This window comes from Melozone crissalis, unplaced genomic scaffold (genome assembly GCF_028551555.1).
Source record: "Melozone crissalis strain CALT ecotype California unplaced genomic scaffold, PUWL_Pcris_2 ptg000080l_1, whole genome shotgun sequence".
Classification (NCBI taxonomy): Eukaryota; Metazoa; Chordata; class Aves; order Passeriformes; family Passerellidae; genus Melozone; species Melozone crissalis.
The window spans coordinates 230,773-252,108 of NW_026535857.1; the positions used below are offsets into that span (position 1 = coordinate 230,773).

The following is a 21,336-nucleotide window of genomic DNA, read 5'->3' on the forward strand; positions in this document are numbered from 1 at the left end:
ATTCCTTTCTATTCCTTGGTAGCCTTCTGATGAAATTCTTTCTTCTGTTCTTTTAGTACAGTTTTAATATGATATACATAACAAAATAATAAATCAGCCCTCTGAAACACGGAGTCAGATCCTCATCTCTTCCCTCATCCTGGGACCCCTGTGAACACTACCACATTGGGATTTGCCAATTTTTATTGGATTAAAATGAACTGGATTGGAGAAGGGAACAGCAAGAATTAACCCAACTGTTCCCGGACATTGCTGGAGTCATCGTGGGAGCCACCAAGACCTTCCTAGACACAAAAGTCAGGAAGATGAAGATCAAGGTGACTTTCAGGAGGAGAAATAATTGGAAATTGGACTTCTTTGGATTCTGTCCACAGAGCCACCAGTTGAGCACTGACCATCCGTGTTTTCCTCCAGCCATGAGGAATTCTCCACATTTTGGGGGATTCCACCTTTGCACCTGACCCCGTCACCCCAGGCCTCCCCAGGGTCACCAGCCTGGTTCCTTGTCACCTCCCCAGCGTTCATCTCCTCAGGGCCAACAAATCCATGGAGGTGACAAAGAGGTTTTGTCCCTAAACCTCCTGGTTTGTCCCCTGGGCCCTTCTTCCCATTCCACACCCACCCCACTGTCCCACTCACCCGGTCACCGATGTCTCCCTTCAGCCCAGGCTGGCCAGGAATTCCATATCCTGGACTTCCCTGAAAAAACAAAGGGGTTCAAGGTCTCACCAAAGCAACTTTTCCAAGCTCAGGAGAAATTTCCCCAGAGCAGGAAAAGCCAGAGCAGATACAAGGTTCTTCCATCCCCATGGATAACCAAGGAGCTGAGCATTTATCCCCTCCCTGATTTCCTTTCCAGGAGCTTTGGATTTCCACACATGGAAATCTTCCCCTGGATTCCTGGATGGATGGAATTCCATCTCCCTCAGAGTTTCCTTGGTGGCCACAAACAAAATAAATCCTTTTATCCCTGAAGGAAGTGCGAGGTCATCACCTTCTCCCCTTTTTCTCCTGGGATTCCTTTGTCACCTCGTGGTCCGGCTGGTCCGGGATCTCCCTGGGAATAAAAGACACACCTGGAACCAGGAATATCCTGCAGGAAGCCAAGCCGTGCTCCTGTGACTCCTTAGGGCTGCATTTTGCACTTTTAATGAACCCTGGAAAAAATTCCTTTGCCAAATCCATCCATCCATCCATCCATCCATCCATCCATCCATCCATCCATCCCTCATCCATCCCTCATCCATCCAGGATTTTTGTGGAATTTTTTCCAACCTGCCTTCTGCCATCCAAAATTCATCACAGTTGTTGCCACCCTACATAGCACCATAAACGCATTTTTAGTGGTTTAAAGCAAATTAAATGAACCCCACTAATTTCTCTGCACCCTGGAAAAAATTCCTTTGCCAAATCCACCCATCCATCCACCCAGGCTGGATTTATGTGGAATTTTTTCCATTTTTTCCAACCTGCCTTCTGCCATCCAAAATTCATCACAGTTGTTGCCACATTACGCAGCACCATAAACGCATTTTTACTGGATTAAAGTGAATAAAATGAACACGTGTCATTTCTCTGCAGGTTGTCAGTGAAATATCACGAAGAATAATAAAAAATTTCAGATATTCCAGGCCACATTCCATCACAAGGCCACAGCAAAATTCCCAGGACACCACTTAAGCTCAGCCTAAAAGAAAAGAGGGATTTTTGCCAGCTGAGGTTAACAGTCTGGGTAATTAGGACCAATAAAAGGAGGTGATTCCAACATCAAATCCCAGCAAAAAAGTTAAAATTCATTGTGTCTGTGGAATGAGGGAGGTCTGAAGCACTGTAGGGAATTTCCATGGAAAAACCACAGGGAATCAGTCCTGCAGCAAATCCTTCTCACAGAGAGAAGGTTCTTGGCAGGTTGGCAATGAGAAAGCAAGACTGAAAAGAAAAAAAAAGTTAAAAATTCCATTTAAAATATTCCAGGTCGTGTTCCACCTCAAAGCCACTGAGAAAGTAACTGGAATTGTCTAAAGCTGGAAAATATGGATAATTCAGCCAGGGAACAGCTGGAAGAATCTTCTGGGATTGGGCTGGATCTGCACTTGAGTGATGTCTCCATTCTGAAATCCCAAATTTCCCCCTGGACTAAGAAGGGGAATACCAGGTACAAAATGTGAATAAAAGCAAGAGAAATATCCCCAGGACAAGATTTTCCAAGCTCTCCTCTCCTGTCAATCACAAGGGAGATGGAATTCAGAAAACTTGGAACAACCTCTGCTTTTCCAGGAATAGATCTTGCCTTTTCAAGCAGTGCTAATTAAGGAATTAATTAATTAAATGTCAGTCTTACCTTGACACCTTTCGTGCCTGGAGGCCCCGAAATCTGAGGAGAAGAAGAAATCACAGAAATGTTAAACTCTATTTAAAAAATTTAATTTACTTAATTTAAAATTTTTTTTAAAAAATTAATTTAAAATTTTAAAAATTGCCTTTTCATGGTACCTTTTCCAAAGCACGCAAGGAATGTTACGGGATAAAAATTGTTATGGGATAAGAATTATTATGGGATGAGACGTTTTATGGGACGCAGAGGTGGCCACTACAGAGGTTTCTCCTGGAAGCTGGAATTTGGGGGGACGTGGAGAGCTGTGGGTGTCCAGCAGGGCTCATCCCTGTGGATGAGGAGCCTGGAGCACACGGATTCAGTGCTGGGAAATTTCATCCTCATCCTTCCTGGAGATGAGTGGAGCCCCTTTGAGGGGACAATGGGAATATTGGGAATATGGGAAGTGGAGCAAAGGGAGAAGAGGACAAATTTGGCAGGAGGGTGAGGGAAAAGGTCTGGGTGTTCTTCCCACGGTTCTGTGGGACACAGCCCTTGGAATGCTGGAATTCTGGGGTTGAAGCTGCACAGCTGAAGGACAAGAAGGGCTCTCAACCACTCCAAGTTACCTCCAAGGCTGGAGCACCTGGAAATCCTGGATTTCCCTGCAAGGCAAGAGGAAGGAACGGCGGCCAATGGAATGGGAAATGTGAGGCAGGGAAAACTTTTTGCTCATCCCTTTCCCACCAATTATTCCTTGAAAGCACCCAAAAGTCATCTCAGAAGAACAATAGCCAAGGAGAGGGGAGAACTGAGCTCAAGGTCATCCCTGCTGGATCTCACAGGGAACAAGCTGGGAAAAACAGGATGAAAAATCAGGATAATTGCACCTGAGCTGGTCAAATGTTCTCTCACTGTTCCACTCACTTGGTCTCCCTTCTGCCCTGGAGGTCCTGGAATTCCCTGGAAGAAATCAGAAGGGAATTTCCACCAGAATGGAAACAGATCCAGCATTTTTGGCTCCTGCTGCCTTCCAGAGGGAGGGAGGGAAGGATGGAGCTCCTCAACCCAATTTTCCATTAATTACAGACCAGCTCTTCCAGCCTGGGACTCTGGAGTCTCCCCGGCCACAAAAGTGCTGTTTATTATTGAAAATATCCCACCTTGCTGCCATTCCAGGCCTCTCCTTGGCAGCAAGGAATTCCAGAGTGCAGGGAGTGGAAAATTATTTCCCTTTTTTTTGCTTTTGAGCCTGGAAGGCTCCAGGTCAGGTTGGTTTGAAGGTGTCCCTGCTCAGTCCAGAGGGTTTCGACCAGGCTTTGGAAGGTCACCTCCAACCCAAACCACTCCATGATCCAATGGTTCCCACAGGAATTATGATGATGATTAATTATGATCCTGGTTAGGGGAAGAAATTTCCTTGGAACCTGAATTCCAGGTTCAAGATTTCAGCACCCACCTTTGGTCCTGGTGCTCCTGGAGGTCCCATCATTCCCTGAAAACAACAGAGGAAACAGTGAAAACTCAGATTTTAAACCCCAAAATTCTCCCTCTTCTCACCCTTTCCACATGGAACTCTGATTTTAAACCCCAAATTCCTCAATTTTCTCACCCTTTCCACAAGGAACCACGGGATTCCAAGGAAAACCTAAAAACTGGAGGAGACTTTGGAGACATCGAACACTCTGAGAGGATTTTAATGCAACCCTCACTGCAGGGTTCCCAACCCACCTGCTCTCCTTCTTCCCCCTTCGTGCCAGCAGTGCCAGGGATGCCAATTCCTGCCATTCCCTGCAAGGAAAGCACAGAATCCTCGGGAATGCTGACCCCAGATCACCCATCCTTCCCAGATTTCTGCTCCAGAGTCTCCCTCAGCAAAGCAGGAGGGGAGAAATTCCCTCTGGAAATGTTTGGCTCTGAGCAGAGCAAATTCCAGGAATGTTGGGACATCCCAAAACGCCTTCCCTGCTCTTCCTGTCATTTTCCCCCCGGGCTGAGGGATTCAGGAATTTCCAACCTTTTCTCCCTGTGGTCCAGGCAGTCCAGGAGCCCCATGGAGCCCCACAGGGCCTGGCAAACCAGGTTTTCCCTGGAAAGGAAGGAACATCATCAAATCTTTTTATTTCCCTTCAAATTGGCAAGGTTTATTTTTAATTCTGCAGAGAAATATTTATCCTGATCTGTCCACCTGAGGAATTCCTTTGAAAGTGAGGAATTACAGAGCTGTCTGTGCATTCCCAAATTTCCTTTTCCCTCAAAAATAAGTTCTGAATCCCTGGATTTACTCAGGAAGGGGAAACGATGGGAGGCAGAGGCTGGGAGCCCACGTTGGTCTGGAATGGTGAATGCAGACCCATGGAGAGGGCTGGTTTATGGGATATGGCTCTCCAATATGGCAAAACCAACCAAAAACAGACCCAGGAAGGATGGAAGAACAGCACAGGGATGTTATCCTTCAGATGGAGCCATTTGTAACACAGGGAATTCCCAAACCAGTCCTGGTGTCTTGTATTCCCAGTAATCCTCCATGGACTTCGTTCCCTCTCATATCTCCCCCCGAACTCAAACTCCCCACACCCCAAACCTCCTTGTGGGGTGATTTCTGGGAAGAACCATCCCATTCCCTGTCACCAGCCAGGCTCTCTGTACAAACCACAAACAGGACAGGGCTGCTGGGAACGTGCCTTGAGCTGTTTGATTTTCCAGCACCAGCCTCATTCCATGGCTGTGGCAATGGGAAGGTGCCCTCAGCTCACACCCCAGGCAGCAGACACAGAACTCAATGTCACAACTCACTTTAACAGTTTTTTGGCCAATCCCACACAGCAAAAGCACATTGACAGCAGTTCCATCCAACCACTGCAAGCACAGGTGCCTTTGGTTAAACAGTGCTGGCTTATTTCAAATCCAATTCCTGCTTGTGAGCCTTAAACACAACGCACAGAGCTCCTTTATTAACTTAGAACTCCCTCATATCTCACCAGATAAACTTTTCTGCAGCTTAGGGAGTTATTCTAGACAAGCATTAATATACAGACCATTGTTCTATTTGTCTTTAATTTTCTACTTCTACATAATTTTTCTGCTGACCAATCTCATGGCTGCTGCTTAGCTCTAATCACAGTTCTACTGCTCTGAGCTGCCTTTTTCAGCTTTCCCAAAACCCTCTAATTTTGTGGATTCCCACATTCCCTTGTTTTGGATCTGCTCCCATTTTTGGGCCATTTGTTCTTGATTCACATTTTCCCTCCTCTGTACCTGCCCCAGTTTTTCCCTGATTTCCTGGGACCACTCACCGGCTCTCCTGTGTCTCCTCTGTCACCTTTGAGGCCACTCCTGCCACGGGGACCCTGCATGAAGCACAGGAAAGTCCCACTCCATGATCCCTTCATGGATCTCCATGGAATTTTGGGAAGTTTGGAAGCCAGAACTTTGGAAATAATGATGGAAAAAAGGCTTTTCATCCCCAAGTGAAAGCTGATCTCAGGTACTCACCCTGATTCCTGAGTCCCCTGGTTCACCCTGAAACACAAAGGACAAGGAGAATCCCCATGGGATGGGCATTTAGGGGCTCCTCACCAAACTTCATCCCAGAAAAAAATAATCCTGCAGTCTGACAATCCAGGAGAGCAAAATTCCCACTCCCAGCAGAAAGCAGAGCTTTAGGAGAGGTCTCCAGACACCTCCACCTGCGATATTGGGAGTTGGGTCTCCTTTTCTTGTGCTGATAACTCAGGGTTTAGTTTTTATATTTTTCACATTCTGTGCTGCTTTAGTGTGTGGGTCTGGGCTTCATATAATGGGATGGGATGGTAAGAGCCTAAATGAGGGATGTGGGACTCCAGGGGTTCTCCAAAATGCAGTTTATTGTATCCAAAATGCAGTTTATTGTATCCAAAATACAGTTTATTGTACCCAAGGTGTCACAGCAGTCCAGGGTTGTGGGTGACAGAGCTGTGCCCACAGCTGTCAGCTCCAGCTGCAGGCAGCCCTGGAGACCCTTTGGTTTTGGTTACAATGCATTATAGACTTTTCTTTGCTGAGCACCTTAATGCAGCAGAACCAATCTATACCTGAACTGTTATCTATGGCCTGTCATAACTACTGTAATTACCATATTCATGTTACTGTTCTCCAGTCACTCAAAGTTAGTGCATTACAGTTTCGGCTAGAAGTTGTTTTTCAGTTTTCTTGCAGTGGAAAATTCTGAGCCCTTTTTTCTACTTGCACCATTTGCTGCCTTGTTTGCCTGTGCTCTCTTTGTGCTTGGTACAAACATCTTCTTGTTTGGGGTGGGTTTATCCTTTGCTCTAAGCCATAAAAACCCTTCTAACTAACACACCCTTTGCCTTCTTGGTTATCCAGTGAGACTGACTCTGCAATTCTTCTCTTTTATATCAAAACTTGCTTCCATCTCTATTCCTTCATCAGACTCCACATTTAAAAATCTTTCTGCTAAGCACACATATCTGTGAGATCTTCTTGTCAAATTTTCATCCCTCCCAACATAGAACTCTGTGCACAGAGAAAGGAGACAAAACAATTCCTGCTCCAGCTGGGCACCAAGGACAAATGATCCCAATCTCAGCCCAGGAGCACAAACCCCGTGGGCTGCAGAGAGAAAAACAAGCGGGGTGGGACTGCCTGGGCTGAAGCTGGAATGGGACAATGAACTGCAAGGTGCAAATGGAGCAGAACTGATCCCAGGGAGAGACCCCGGGAGCGCTCGTGCATTTTGGGGCCGTTTTGGTTCATCTTGGGTGCAGCCCTGGCTGGGCTCTGGTGCTGCCCAAGGTGCATCCACGGAGGAGATCCTTTTCATGAACCCCTGGTTTATTCTGGAGCTCTGCCCAGCCTCTGTTCGAGGTCAGACTCTCAAGGCACCAGTGGTACATCCAAGAATGGTGCTGCAGACTCACCTTGATGGAGATTCCTGGTGGCCCTGGAGAACCTGGTGGTCCTGGAACCCCAGGCACCCCCGGCTGCCCCTTCTGTCCCTGCAACAAGGAAAAACGGGAGAGAGAGGGATTTGGGATCTCTCCCAGCTTTTGGGAAGCTGAAGGTTCCCCTCACCCAGGGTTTGATACTCACAGGGGGGCCAGGCTGCCCATTCCGGCCAGGAATCACCTCCACGCCTCCCAGGACATAGCCGGGCTCTCCCTGTGGATAAAGGCACTTTGGGAGATCCAGGAGCAGACTGGGTGATTTAGGGCAAATTCCATCAACCCAAAGCACCTGGTACCCAAAACCCGCATGGCCACGACCTGAGTTTTGTTTGCTGGCATGGAAAAAAAATTAATCCCAAGGGAAAAAATGAAAGTTGGCTTTCATCAGGATCCGTTCCTGATCTTCATCTGCACAGACAGCTCAGGGAGATGCAAGGAAAGAGGAGGAATGGGGACTGGGAGAAGGGCAGGAAGCTCCTCCTGGGGTCTGCCCCCAGTAAATATTGAAATATTTTAGTGTCCTAAATGGATTGTTAATAATGGAAACTCAGGTTTGTTAGTTTGTTAATAATGGTTTGTTAATAATGGAAATGGTTAATAATGGAAATGGTTAATAATGGAAGCTCAGAAAGGCACAATGACCCCACCTTCTTCTGCAATTAATTAACTAATTAACTGTGCCCAGAACCTGAGATTAGGATTGAGCACTTTTCTCCATGAAGACATAAAATTCCTGAGGGAAACTGCTCAAAGTTGAAGTCTGGCAGTGTAGGATTAGGTAGATACAGCTTAAAAATTCACATTTGCCAGAGATCCTGATGAAAATGCTTGGAAAAGAGAGGTCACAACAAATGAAATGAATTTTCATTTCACACATTTCATTTCATGTCACACACAAAGAAGTGATTTTTTCCCAGTGAAATCCAGGAATGGAACTCACTCTGTCTCCTTTCGGCCCTGCAGGTCCTGGATAGCCCGGAGATCCCTGGAATTAAAAATAAATTCTGCAGTGTTAAACAGAAAAACAGCCCCAGGACCATGGGTGCTGATCCCTGGCAGTGTCCAAGGGCAGGCTGGACAGGGCTTGGAGCACCCTGGGACAGTGGGAGGTGTCCCTGCCCATGGAATGGGATGAGTTTTAAGGCCCCTTCCAACCCAAACCAACCCAGGACCCCAAATACTCACAACGTCACCTTGGCTGCCAGGGAGGCCCTGCAAAACAGGATGGGGGGGATGCGGGTGACTTTTCTCTGGAATGGCCCTTTGGAAAAGTTTGTTAGGAAAAGTTTGTTGGAACCAATCCATACCATGATTCCAGGGGGGCCTGGAGGGCCCGGCCGGCCCGGCCTGCCCGGCAGCCCAGGAATGCCGTCCTTCCCAGGGAGACCCTGAAATCATGGAAAAGAACAGTGTGGGGGGCATGGCCTCAGATATGCAAACCCAAACAGCTTCAGGCTGAGAGCATTCCCAAATCCCAGAGCAGGTCCCTTTCCCTGGATTTTCAAAGCCAGCATGGAGCAGGAGGAGCAAAACACCAACAGGAAAGATCTGAGGGTGAGTCTTTGCTCAAACTCTTCCTTGGTCATAATTTGATTGTATTTTCCAAGGAGACTCTAAAATCATGGAAAAGAGCAGCGTGGGGGGCATGGCCTCAGACCTGCAAACCCCAACAGCTTCAGGCAGCACCCTGACACTTGAGAGCATTCCCAAATCCCAGAGCAGGTCCCTTTTCCTGGATTTTCAAAGCCAGCGTGGAGCAGGAGGAGCAAAACAGCAACAGGAAAGATCTGAGGGTGAGTCTTTGCTCAAACTCTTCCTTGGTCATAATTTGGTTGTATTTACTACCAGAGGCAGAGATGGATGAGATATTGGGAAGGAATTCCTGGCTGGGAGGGTGGAGAGGCCCTGGAATGGAATTCCCAGAGAAGCTGTGGCTGTCCCACCCCTGGAAGTGCCCAAGGCCCGGGCTGGATGGAGTAACCTGGGATGGTGGAAGGTGTTGAGGTTGGAACTGAATGATCTTTCAAGTCCCTTCCAACCCAAACCATTCCATGATTCCACGATATAAATTATCCAAGTGGATCATGCTGTGGGGCCATCCCCTTAAGAGCTGGACTCCATGATCCAAGTGGGACCCTTCCAACTGAGAAAATTCCGTGACTCACCCGCTCCCCTTTCTCTCCCTTTGCAGTGTGGGGGTCATAACCCCTGTGAGCAGCTGAGCCCCTGGGGATCTTCAATGGAAAAGAGAAAAAAAATTATCAGGGAATTAATATCCATCAAAGGATGGCAAATAAACCAGAGTGACCAGGAAACACAGACTAAAACATTCCTTGGCTTAGGCAAAAAAAAAAAGGGAAAAGCAAAGTTGTGACCATCCTGGAGAATTCTCAGATATTTAAAGTCTATTCCTATGGATTTATAATGTGAATTTTTAATATATCTCAGTGTTCTGCAGTGGCTTTATCCACCAAAACATTCCCAGCTCTATCCTGGCTTCCCCAGTTCCACTCCCTGGATTTCAAAGATTTCTTCAGGGCTGAACAGTGAGGTCAGGATGGGACACAGTGTCCTAAATACACTCTGATTCTGCTCTGAAACTTCCCTCGGGGAAGAAGATTTTCCTTGTGCCTGACCCACTCCAAGCTGGATTTACTTCCTGGAGTAGGAACTCACCTTTCCCAGTGGGATTTGGGTCCCTAGAAGCTGAGGATCAGAACAAATGGCTTCTATGAGTTCTTGGAGGATTTGGGGGAAGTCATCGAAGGTGCTGACGTAGAAAACGTTCTGGGGGTTCTGCTGCAGCAAGATCCTGTGGAGCTCCATGGGGTCAGCTCCCGAGACCCCCACAGCAATGACACGGAGCCCTGGAATGACATGGGTCCCACCACTACCAATCCTTGGGATCAGTGTTTCCAAACTCCCACCTGGTAAAAACCTCTGGTGGATCAGGTGGAGCCCACAGAGAAGTCACCTGGAGCTGGGTGTGAGTTACAGCAAACCAAGGTGGGGAGAGAAAAGAGAAAGGATGAAGGAGGGAAGGAACCAAGAGTGCCCTCAAAGTGACTCCTCACACAGGGCACCAAATCCCTAGGAATTAATGGAAAACTGAGGGAAACACAACAAGGTAACTTCAACCCCTGGAAATTAATGGAAAACTATGGAAACAAAATGGGGTAACATCAACGTCCTGGAAGTTCATGGAGAACAGAGAGAAACAAAACTGGGCAACCTCAAACCCCTGGAAATTCATGGAAAACCAAGGAAAACCCAACTGGGGAACCTCAAATCCCTGGAAATTCATGGAGAACCATGGAAACAAAATGAGGTAACATCAACCCTCTGGAAATTCATGGAGAGCCAAGGGAAACACTTGGGGCAGTCTCAAACTCCTGGAAATTAATGGAGAACAGAGAAACACAACAGAGTGACCTCAAACCCCTGGAAATTCATGGGGAACCATGGAAACAGAATAGGGCAACATCAGTCTCCTGGAAATTCATGGAGAACCATGGAAACAAAATGGGGTAACATCAAACCCCTGGAAATTCATGGAGAACCAAGGGAAACACAACAGGGTAACCCTCAACTATCTCAAAATTTATGGAGAACTGAGGGAAACCCAACTGGGAGCTCCTACCCAAGGCATGGGCTGCTCTGGCTGGGGACACCACGTCGTCCTGGGATTGCCCATCGGTCACGAGCACCAGGATGTGAGGAAAACCCGGCCTCATCCCTCTGGAGGGCTGGAATAATTCCTTCAGCACGTAGGATATGGCATGGCCTGAGCAGACAGGGAGAGACAGGGTGGGAGTCTGGGTTAATTCCACAGGTTTGGACTCTGGATCTCCTTCCATGGGTGGAGGGTGAAGGGAATTCCTCAAAAGTGGAAAGCCCTGGGTGTGGGACAACATCTTTTGGAGGATAACAGGTGGAAATCAGCTTGGCTGGAATGGTTCTGGTGGGATCAGCTGATAGTTTTGGAAAAGGGGAGCCAAAATATTCAGAAAATTTAATTAACTTTTCTTACGCTTCTGGAATAAAATCCACAGAATTCCCATTTCCAAATGTCTTTGGAAAGACCAAGGAAGCTCCACAAAGAAATCACCCGCAGATTGAAATGGTCAAGAAGCTCCAAAACACTATGGAAAGATTCCTACATGGAGTAAAATGTCCCTATTGACACAAACTCCATAAAAAGAATTAAAAAAGGTGAAGTTAGCCAGGAATTTCCAGCCTGACCAATTCCATGCCTTCTCTCCCTAAGCAATCCCATGAAAATTCCTGTATTTTGACTTTTTCTGTTTTTTTGTGCTCTTATCCAATACCACTGAGGCAGGATGAGGGATTTGGCTGCCTCAAATGTGAAGAATTCATTGAAAAATCACAAAACTACAGAATATTCCAGGTTGGAAAGGATCCACAAGGATCATCGAGTCCAATTCCTGAATAGTTCATAGGGGGGATCAAATCTTGGAGTTACTGGCACCAGCTTTCAATCAACTGGGCTAAATGATTAAATAAAAATTAACCATCTTTAATTTGCCATTCCTGGTTGTGTTCCTCCAGGGAACCAGGTATTCCCAGTGTCCAGCTGGGAATAAACACATGGAAAGTGTCATCCCTCTCTGAGTTTTTTAAATGAGCCAAAATATCTGGATTTCAGGGATGCACGAATGCTTCACTACAGCCATCCTTATGTTTATGGTGTAAAAACCTCCCTCAGGTGCAGGAAAAATCATAAAATAATGAGGAAAAAACAGGACATGGATAAAGCACCAAGTGGTTGGAAAAAACACTCCTGAAAATCAAATTTAATCTCTTCTCAAATTGAAAATGACTTTGAGCACAACGTTCCCATCAAGGAAATGGCTCCAAACCACTCAGAGGAATGTTTTCCTTGGCTTCCAGGTTCTGTCCTGGGCCAGAAGGACCATCCCAGGTGTCCAGGTTCCTTTCCCAGACCTGTTTTGGTGTTGCCTCCGGTGTAGCTCAGCCCCCTGATGGCTCTGAGGGCTCCATTGCGGTCGCGGTGTTGGCTGAAGTGAAAAGCTGCCCTGGGCTCCTCGCTGTACTGAGCAACAGCAACCTGCCAAAAACAGGGATTAAAAACCCCAAATCCACAGGAAATGGGACAGACTGCCTCGAGTCAGAGCGTGGTGCACCGGGAATGGGAAGAGGTTGAATTCTCTGGGAAAAGGGAGTCAGATCCTCACCTAAATCAATTTTTTTTAATGTTCCCAGAGTTATTTGTTGACCCAGGGTGACTTCATCATTCACCTAAAACCTCCAAGCAGAGTCCAAGAATTTCCCATTTCCTGCTAAACTTAAACCGAGCTCCGTAACTCTCCCTTCCTAATTTAAATTACATAAATGACCCCAAATAAATGAGGAACTGAGTCTCCCCATTGGCTTTGCTGTCATTAAATCCTTCAGGCTTCATTTGTCCTGGGGGTGATTCCCATCATGACCCAGTGTTTTGGGTCTCTGTTGGAGGAGGGAGCTGCTGGGACATCCTGCAATTCCCACTTTGATCTGCATCTGGATTTCCAACCATTCCCACTCTGGATTTCCATCTGTCCTCACTCTGGATTTCCCACCATTCCCACTCTGGATTTCCCAACTGTTGCAGTGTGTTGCACCCAACCATCTCTGCTCTGGATTTCCAACCATTCCCCACCCTGGATTCCCAACCGTTTCCCCACTCCAGATTCTCATCTGACCTCACTCTGGATTCCCAACCATTCTCTCTCTGGATTTCCCAACCATTCCCCACCATTCCTCACTCTGGATTCCCCACCATTTTCCCTCTGGATTTCCCACCATTCCCCACTCTGGACTTCCAACCATCTCTGCTCTGGATTTCTAACAATTCCCCACTCTGGATTCCCACCAATTCTCCCTCTGGACTTCCAACCATCCCCACCCTGGATTTACAACCATCCCCACCCTGGATTCCCATCTGTCCTCACTCTGGATCTCCAACCATCCCCACTCTGGATTCCCAACCATCCCCATTCTCGATTTTCCATCATTCTCCCTCTGGATTTCCCACCATTCCCACTCTGGATTCCCATTTGTCCTCACTCTGGATTTCCAACAATTCCCCACTCTGGATTTCACACCATTTCCCAGTCTGGATTTCCAACTACCCCCACCCTGGATTTCCAACTACCCCCACCCTGGATTTCCAACAATTCTCCCTCTAGATTTGCCCCCATTTCCACTCTGGATTCCCATCTGTCCTCACTCTGGATTCCCATCTGTCCTCACTCTGGATTTCCAACAATTTCCCACTCTGGATGGGATCAGAAATGGGATCCGAGAGGGGAATATGCACCCAAGATATCTCTGGCCTAACCTAGACAGCATTTCAGGTGTGGAATTTGCTTTATTCCTGTTGATTAAGTCTTAGAAAAATAACCCAGAAGTGGAAATCTGTCCAAATAGGAAAGCTGACATTGAGGAGACACTAATTCCTGTCTTTTTTGTTCCACACAGGTCTTTCCCTGGCCTATCTGCTCCACAACTCCTGGGTGAGCAGACTCTGCTCCAGGAGAAAAAACTTAAATAAATCTTGCCTGTGTCCCTTCAGGCCCAATTTTGGGGAAAAAGGAGACGATCCGGAAGAGGAAATCCTTCACTTTGTTGAAGTTGCTCTGGCCAATACTTGAGGATTCATCCACCAGGAACCCAACGTCTGCCTTGAGCTTCCCACAAACTGCAGAGGGAAGAGAGGAATTCCATGAGCTGAGGGGTCCTAAATCACCCTAAATCCTGGGGTTTTGCGTGTTCAGAGCACCAAAACAAACCCCAAACCTCTTGTGATGCCATTTTTTGGGAGACCAGTAGCACCTTCCCCCCTCAGGGTTGCGCTGAGGCCTTCACCGCATTTATGGGGTTTGGGCCTTCCCTGACATTTTCCACTCTTGTTATTCCGGGAATTAAGACCTTAGTTGAGTTTAAGCTTAAAACTAAGTTTTAGCTCCTGGGATCAGAGAAGATCTTGGTCTCTGAGCTTTGCATCAGAGAAAATCTTGGTCTCCAAGTTTTGGATCAGAGATCTTGGTCTCCGAGCTTTGGATCAGAGATGATCTTGGTCTCTAAGCTTTGGATCAGAGATGATCTTGGTCTCTAAGCTTTGGATCAGAGAAGATCTCTAAGCTTTGGATCAGGGGAGATCTTGGTCTCTGAGCTTTGGATCAGAGAAGATCTCAGCTTTGGATCAGAGATCTTGGTCTCTGAGCTTTGGATCAGAGAAGATCTCTAAGCTTTGGATCAGAGAAGATCTTGGTCTCTAAGCTTTGACAATTTAATTTCTACATCACCATCATCCCCACACTCACTTGGCCCAGGCAGGGCTGTCAGCGGTGCCGGCACCGTGCTGGTCCACACTGGTGGCTCTGGGAGCTTTGTACTGGTGGGCACTGGGAGACGAGAGGTCCCCACACTGCTGGGAGATCCTGATGGAGATTCCCTCGTATCCAAGGGCGCAGGAGCTGCTGGAGCAGTTGGTGCCTCCCTGGGAGCTCCTGCTGTAGGACCCAAACAAAAAAAGTGAATTTTAAACCCTTTTTAAACCCTCTCCAGCAAAAAGAAAAATAATTTAAAACCCCACAACCAGCCTCAGGAGCAGTTTTCCCTGGAAAATCCAGGTCTCCATCCTTCAGACCTGTTTGTGCAAGGAGCGTTGTCTCTGGTCCTTCCAAATCTCCAAATATTGGTTTTATGGAAAACAAATAAATTTCCTTGGAGCTCAGCCCTGTCACTCGATGGGATCGGGAAGCTGCTGGTAACAATTCCTGAGAAAGAGCAGGAGCTGTGGAAAACAGGAGGAACATCACTGGGAGCCAGGAAAACACAGAGTAATTCCCATTTTGGTGGCATCACTGTTGGCAAACAGGAATTTGAGGATGATTCCCAGGATTTGGAGAGGAGGCAAAAGTAAACAATTAACAAAGTGCAATGGTCAGGACCTAAACCAGATGAAATGATGTTGAGTTTGTGCATTGAAAATTTGGAATTTATGCAAAAAATTTAGGGAATTTGGTGCTCAAGGCTGAGAGAGCAATTTCTATCCAGCGGTTCTTATGGATAGAAATAAGATTATTTTCTATGAATGAATGGAAAGTTTGATGAAAAATAAAATCAGACTTGACTGAGAAATTTGGTTGCACACAATTCAGAATTTTGATTAAAAATAATGATAGGGAAAAAAGTGTCATAATAATGATTGACATTTCCTAAGTGCTTTACTTTAGAAATAACAAATGATGAGTGTGACACTGTTCAAAGTGGAATTTGTAACTTTTTTATTCTGAAATAACATTTTACTTAGAAAAAAATCACCCCAAAACCTCAATTTGTATGGCAAGAAATAAAATCGGGGCAAATAATCTGCTCCACTGTCATCAACTCATAGAATTAAGGTTGGACAAGATCTCCAAGGATCAAATCCAGTTTGCTGTTCTCAATTCTCCACAAAAATTTTTGGAAGGGAGGTTTTCCTCCTTTAAATAAAATAGTAAAATCCCGCTTGAAATTTGATTTAAACTCTTGTGCTTCCCTCATTTTGGGAAGTCTTGTCAAAATAGCCATAATTGGGTTATTTTGTCTGATGCACAGGTGGAATGATCCCAAGTGGAATAGAAAGGGATCCAATTTTTTATGGGATAGGCTGGACGGAATCAGCAGGGAAAAAGGCATTAAATGAGCTTCAAAAGGAGCAAGGAAAATGAGTAATAAAATAATGTTTATTTAGGGAAAAAAATCAAGTTGTGTGAAGGAAAATTATTCAAGACAAAAAATAAGGGCCAAATTTTAAATTGCTTTTATACACTAATGTTGGCAGTCGGGATAATTAACCAGAAAAAAATAGAATTATTCACTCAGGAGCATAAATTTTATCCTATGGAGAAGAGGGGTCAGGATTCATCTGCTGGTGATGGAAAATCAATATTTATGAACCCATTCCAGCTGGATCGATGGAGGGAGGGCACAGGGGGACTGTCAGACATGGGATTATCCATTCCTGATTCCCTGACAACTCTGAAATCAGGGATTTCTGCATCCTTCCCAATCAATATTTGAACAGCACAGCACAGGAGGGGGAACAGTTGCTTTGGATCACTAAAATCACCCCAAAATTCCAAAGGTTCTGTTCCCAAATCCCTTTTCCATAATATTTATCCCAAAAAAATGCTGCTGTCATGTGTCACACATCCTGAGTGACATAACCTGCAAGTATGGAGCTGCCAATCCTGAAATATCCTTGGAATTAAAAAAAAAAAAAAAAAAAAATTAATGCTCCTGGTAGCTCCAAAAGCACTGCAGGGATTATAGGGAATTCCATCGGATTTGGCTTCTTTATTGACTTTGGACGTGAACTGATCCTAGAAAAAAGTTTGTAGTTGAAGCCACAGGGACAGGAAACTCCAAATTCAAAGAGGATTTTAGTCCAATCCAGGAAAAAAAATCATGAAGTTGGTGCTTTGAAAGGGCAAATCCTGAAAAGCCAAATCAGTTGGGAAAAGGAATGGTGAGGAATGATTAAGGAATTTTTAAAAGCCCTTCACAGTAGAGCAGAGATTTGAAACAGATAAAAATGAGGTTTTATGGATGACAAAAATCCACCTTTTTTGGTGGATTTGATGGACAGAAAGGGACACAGATAATGCCAAAATTCCTTTTTTCTGAGCTATTCCCACCCCTCCTTTTTTTCTCCCCCCAGGGATTTTGCAAAGGCCAAATGGGACATTTTGGGAGCCTCCTCCAGCTCCCCTTTTCCCTCTTTTTCAGCCAAATGGAGAAGCTGAGCTGAAGGAAGCCATGGAAACCCCCAGGGTTCTCCTGCTGAGCAGGATCCAGAGGAGCTCAGGAGAAGGATCAGGGCTTCCTTCCCTCACCAAACGTTACCTGAGGGCAATCCCCACGTCAGCGAATACACGGATGCTCCAGGAACAGAATTCCAGGACAACAAAACGCTGGAATCCGCGGCCTCCTGCACGGTGAATTCCGTCACTTTGGGCAAATCCACTGTTGGAAAAGCAAAGGGACAAAGCTTAGGGGCTGGAAATGGCTTTGGGGACATTTCTGCCTCCCAAATTCCATGATTCTGGTGAAAGGGAGCAGATCCTCCAGCACTTCAGGTGTTTTCCAAGAAGCTGAATCAGACCAGGTTCTCATTTTGTGGGAATTGGTGGAAATTTTGAAAGATCTTCAGTCTGGACTCGAAACTGACTGAAACTTGAGTTTTTGGGATGGGTAATGAAGTTTTCCCTGTGGTTTTTTTCCCAGATGCTCCCTGAAATCCCAGTGTTGGCTCCACATCCCTGATTTTCTCCTCAGTTTGATCTCAAACCTGCCCATTTTGGCACAACTCATGAGGGATGTTAGCCTTTACCTGCTGGAAAAGGTCAAGGTATTGCATAAAGAGGGAATCCCAAGACAATGTGCCACAAAAATGGGAATTATTGGCAGGAGAAGACAGGGAAATCCCAATATTTCTTGGTAATAAGAAGAAAGGATCAATGTCTGGTTTTTGGTGGGATCTGAGAAGAAACGAGTCCGGGTTGGATAGGGCTTGGAGCAACCCACAGAATGTTGGAGGTGGATGATCATCAAGGCCCCTTCCAACCCAAAAAATCCTGGAATTCCAGCAACAAGGTGTGCATCAACCAAAACTGCTCTTTTTCTTTCATTCCCCTATGGAGATGCCGTTATCCCAATCCATGAAACCCAAAACATCCTGGAATTCCAGGAATAAGGTGTCCATCAGCCCAAACTGCTCATTTTCTTTCATTCCCCTACGGAGATGCTGTTATCCCAATCCCTGAATCCCACACTCACAGGTTTTGGCCGTGAGGACCGTGGGGTTTCCCTGCTGCCCCTTTCCCAGTGCAGACACGGAGATGGTGTAGGTGGTGTTGTCCCTCAGTTTGGGGATCGTGAAGGGAACGGCCTCTGCCGGGAGCAGATGGGAGGATTCCGAGTCACCTGAGAGGAGACATCCCAAAAAAACCGTGGTGTCCATGGAAAGGGAAGTGTAACAGTCATGGTTACAGCAGCTTCACACACATCTGACAGGACCTGGCCAGGGAGGAGAGTTAGGGACTCATTCTGCCCATGGGGAAACTGAGGCACAGACATCTTTTATGAAAAATCATTTAATTAGAATCTTTTTCTCCTGAGAAGCTGGGAGGCCTCAGGAACAAAATGTAAACATTGATTATCTGCTGCTGTAGAATGCAACAGGTGCATCTGGGATTGGCCCAAGTTGGCTGTTTGTAATTATTGGCCAATCACAGTCAGACTGTCTCGGACTCTCTGGTCAGTCACAAGATTTTATTTTCATTCCATTCTTTTCTTTGCCAGCCTTCTGATGAAATCCTTGCTTCTATTCTTTTAGTGTAGTTTTAATATATCATTTTCTCTTAATATAATATATATCATAAAATAATAAATCAGCCTTCTGAAACATGGAGTCCCCTGCAAAAATTTATTATTTTATGATATATATTATATTAAAAGAAAATTATCTATTAAAACGACACTAAAAGAATAGAAGAAAGGATTTCATCAGAAACTGAGGCGCAGGCAGTGGAAAGATGAGGTCACAAATGTGGAAAAGAGCTAATTCTTGGAATTCCCAAACCCCAGCTATATTTATACTCTTGGTTAGAGCCTAAATCTTAGCTCAGGGCTTGTTTGGAGGAGTCCAAGCTGTCCCTGTAGACATTGAAGTCTCCACCTACCCCAACCAGCCATGGAAAAGGAATTTCCTGAGCCAAACTCCCCATTTTTGTGGGTTCCTCGTGTTCCTTGACAAAGGATTGGGATTCTCACCATTGGGTGGCTCCCAGGATATCTTGTAGTGACTTATCCCAGGAAGCCTTTTCCAAGCCAGCTCCAAAGTGTTGACACCAGCGTCAGTCACCCTCAGGTCCTGGATGGTCGGGATGGGGCTGGAATCTCCAGAAGGAGCTGGAAAAACGAACCAGGATAAGATTTCAGCTCGGTCCCAGAGCAGCACCATGGCTCCGAGCTGTGGTGGAGGAGGAAAATTTGGGCATTCATTCGATATCTACTTTCCACACATTATCCAGGATTCCAGGCTGAAATTCCTAATGGATCCACGGAATCCAAGCTGAGGAATTTCAGCCTGACATCTCACCACCCACACGAAACTGGTGACACACAGAGGGACACAAAAAGAATTCCAGGATCATCCAGACACATCTTCAAATTCCACAAAAAACTGAGATGGAATCAGGCAAATAAGACAGGGAGAGGAGCCAGAATTCCGTGTTGGAAGAGGCAGAGCCACAACCTGTCGCCCTGATTTTTTAAGATTTTCTAAGCCTTCTGATGTTTACATTCTTGTAACAAACTTTCTGTAAATAACTCATTGTTTTGCATTCTTTTATGGAGGAGGAGAAATTTGATGGACTGTTGGTTTGCCCATTGTCATTGGAGAGGTGGCACTGTCACCCTCCAACCCACTGTCACTTTTGGAAAACTATAAATGTTGGAGTCAGAAACTAAACTTCTCTTTTTTCACCTTGAGAGCAGTGGTGTGTGCTTGTGTTGTTTTGAGTCCTATAGTGACAACAATACAAGGAATTCCCAAAACCCCAAGAGTGAAGGCTGGTGAGAGACCCTGCAGAGACTCCTGCATTCCTAAGGTGGTTTTGGATAAAAAACTCTAGGAATTGCGTTGATAAATCCAGGATTGTCCAGTGTGCCAGAAAGATCTGTCCACTCCCTGCCATGGGAACAGCCATGGATTATTGTACCAAGCAGTGAGGGCTGCTTGTGCCTCCACCACCCACAGGATATCCTGAGCTGGATCCACCAGGATCACGGAGTCCAGCTCTTAAAGGGATGAACACAAGTATTGAACCCAAAATTGTGGTGTTTTTATCACCAGACTTTGACCAACTGAGCGAATCCCGTGCCCAAGACCAATCCAAGCTTTGCCTCCCAAACTGAAGGAGGGTTTTTCTGTCGCCGTGATATTTTATGAAAAAATCCTTTCACTAGGATCTTTTTCTCCTGAGAAGCTGAGAGGCCTCAGGAACGAAATGTAAACATTGATTATCTGCTGCTGTGGAATGCAACAGGTCCATCTGTGATTGGCCTCATGTGGTTGTTTTTAATTAATGGTCAATCACAGTCAGCTGGCTCAGACTCTCTGACAGTCACAAGATTTTATCATTCCTTTCTATTCCTTGCAAGCCTTCTGATGAAATCCTTTCTTCTATTCTTTAGTGTAGTTTTAATATATCATTTTCTTTTAATATAATATATATCATAAAATAATAAATCAGCCTTCTGAATCATGGAGTCAAGATTCTCATCTCTTCCCTCGTCCTGGGACCCATGCAGACACCACCACATTGGTGACCCCGAGTGAAGAAGAATTCCACATTTTCCCATCAGGACTCACCTGTGAGGTGAGTCAGGGTCACCTCGGGCCCCTCGGTCCTGCTGAACACAGCCCGGACACCGACCCTGTACAGGGTGTTGGGCACCAGCTGCTCAATCCGATGGGCCAGCACTCTGCTGCCCAGGTACCGAGTCCTGGCAACCTGTTTTCCTGGAAAAACAGGGATATTTCAGAGCCTGGAGCTCACTTCCTTCCTCCAGAGGAAATTGCTGCATTGCCCCGAGCTCTGGGGATTATCTCCATAAATAAAACCATGAAAACAAAGAGGAGGAAGGACCTGCCACAGGACCAGGCTTCCCAGCTGTGGGATCTCTTTCCCACCCTCCAGGACCGGGTCAGGAATTTGGGAAGGTGCAGCTGTGTCACAGACACATTTTCTGAAAAATCCTCTCCTTAGGATTTTTTCCTCCCGAGAAGCTGAGAGGCCTCAGGAACAAAATGTGAACAATGGTTATCTGCTGCTGTGGAATGCAACAGGTCCATCTGTGATTGGTCTCATGTGGTTGTTTCTAATTAATGGCCAATCACAGCCCAGCTGGCTTGGACTCTCTGTCTGAGCCACAAACCTTTGTTATCATTCTTTCTTTTTTTATTCTTAGCCAGCCTTCTGATGAAATCCTTTCTTCTAA

At 45.9% G+C, this 21,336-nt stretch overlaps 1 protein-coding gene across 1 annotated transcript in view; it reads right to left on the reverse strand.

The window, feature by feature from the left end:
• The window catches only part of LOC128946379 (collagen alpha-1(VII) chain-like), a 110,329-nt gene that overhangs the window by 57,716 nt on the left and 31,277 nt on the right, over window positions 1–21,336 (reverse strand). The window contains 25 exon segments of the mRNA XM_054290110.1: window positions 640–699; window positions 995–1,057; window positions 2,342–2,374; window positions 3,242–3,277; window positions 3,774–3,809; window positions 4,046–4,105; window positions 4,332–4,403; window positions 5,611–5,664; window positions 5,810–5,836; window positions 7,234–7,311; window positions 7,406–7,474; window positions 8,201–8,245; window positions 8,446–8,472; window positions 8,568–8,648; window positions 9,426–9,494; window positions 9,937–10,127; window positions 10,901–11,044; window positions 12,226–12,349; window positions 13,842–13,981; window positions 14,607–14,795; window positions 14,933–15,079; window positions 17,176–17,295; window positions 18,109–18,255; window positions 19,105–19,242; window positions 20,708–20,857. Coding sequence (XP_054146085.1) covers window positions 640–699; window positions 995–1,057; window positions 2,342–2,374; window positions 3,242–3,277; window positions 3,774–3,809; window positions 4,046–4,105; window positions 4,332–4,403; window positions 5,611–5,664; window positions 5,810–5,836; window positions 7,234–7,311; window positions 7,406–7,474; window positions 8,201–8,245; window positions 8,446–8,472; window positions 8,568–8,648; window positions 9,426–9,494; window positions 9,937–10,127; window positions 10,901–11,044; window positions 12,226–12,349; window positions 13,842–13,981; window positions 14,607–14,795; window positions 14,933–15,079; window positions 17,176–17,295; window positions 18,109–18,255; window positions 19,105–19,242; window positions 20,708–20,857 — 2,300 coding nt within the window.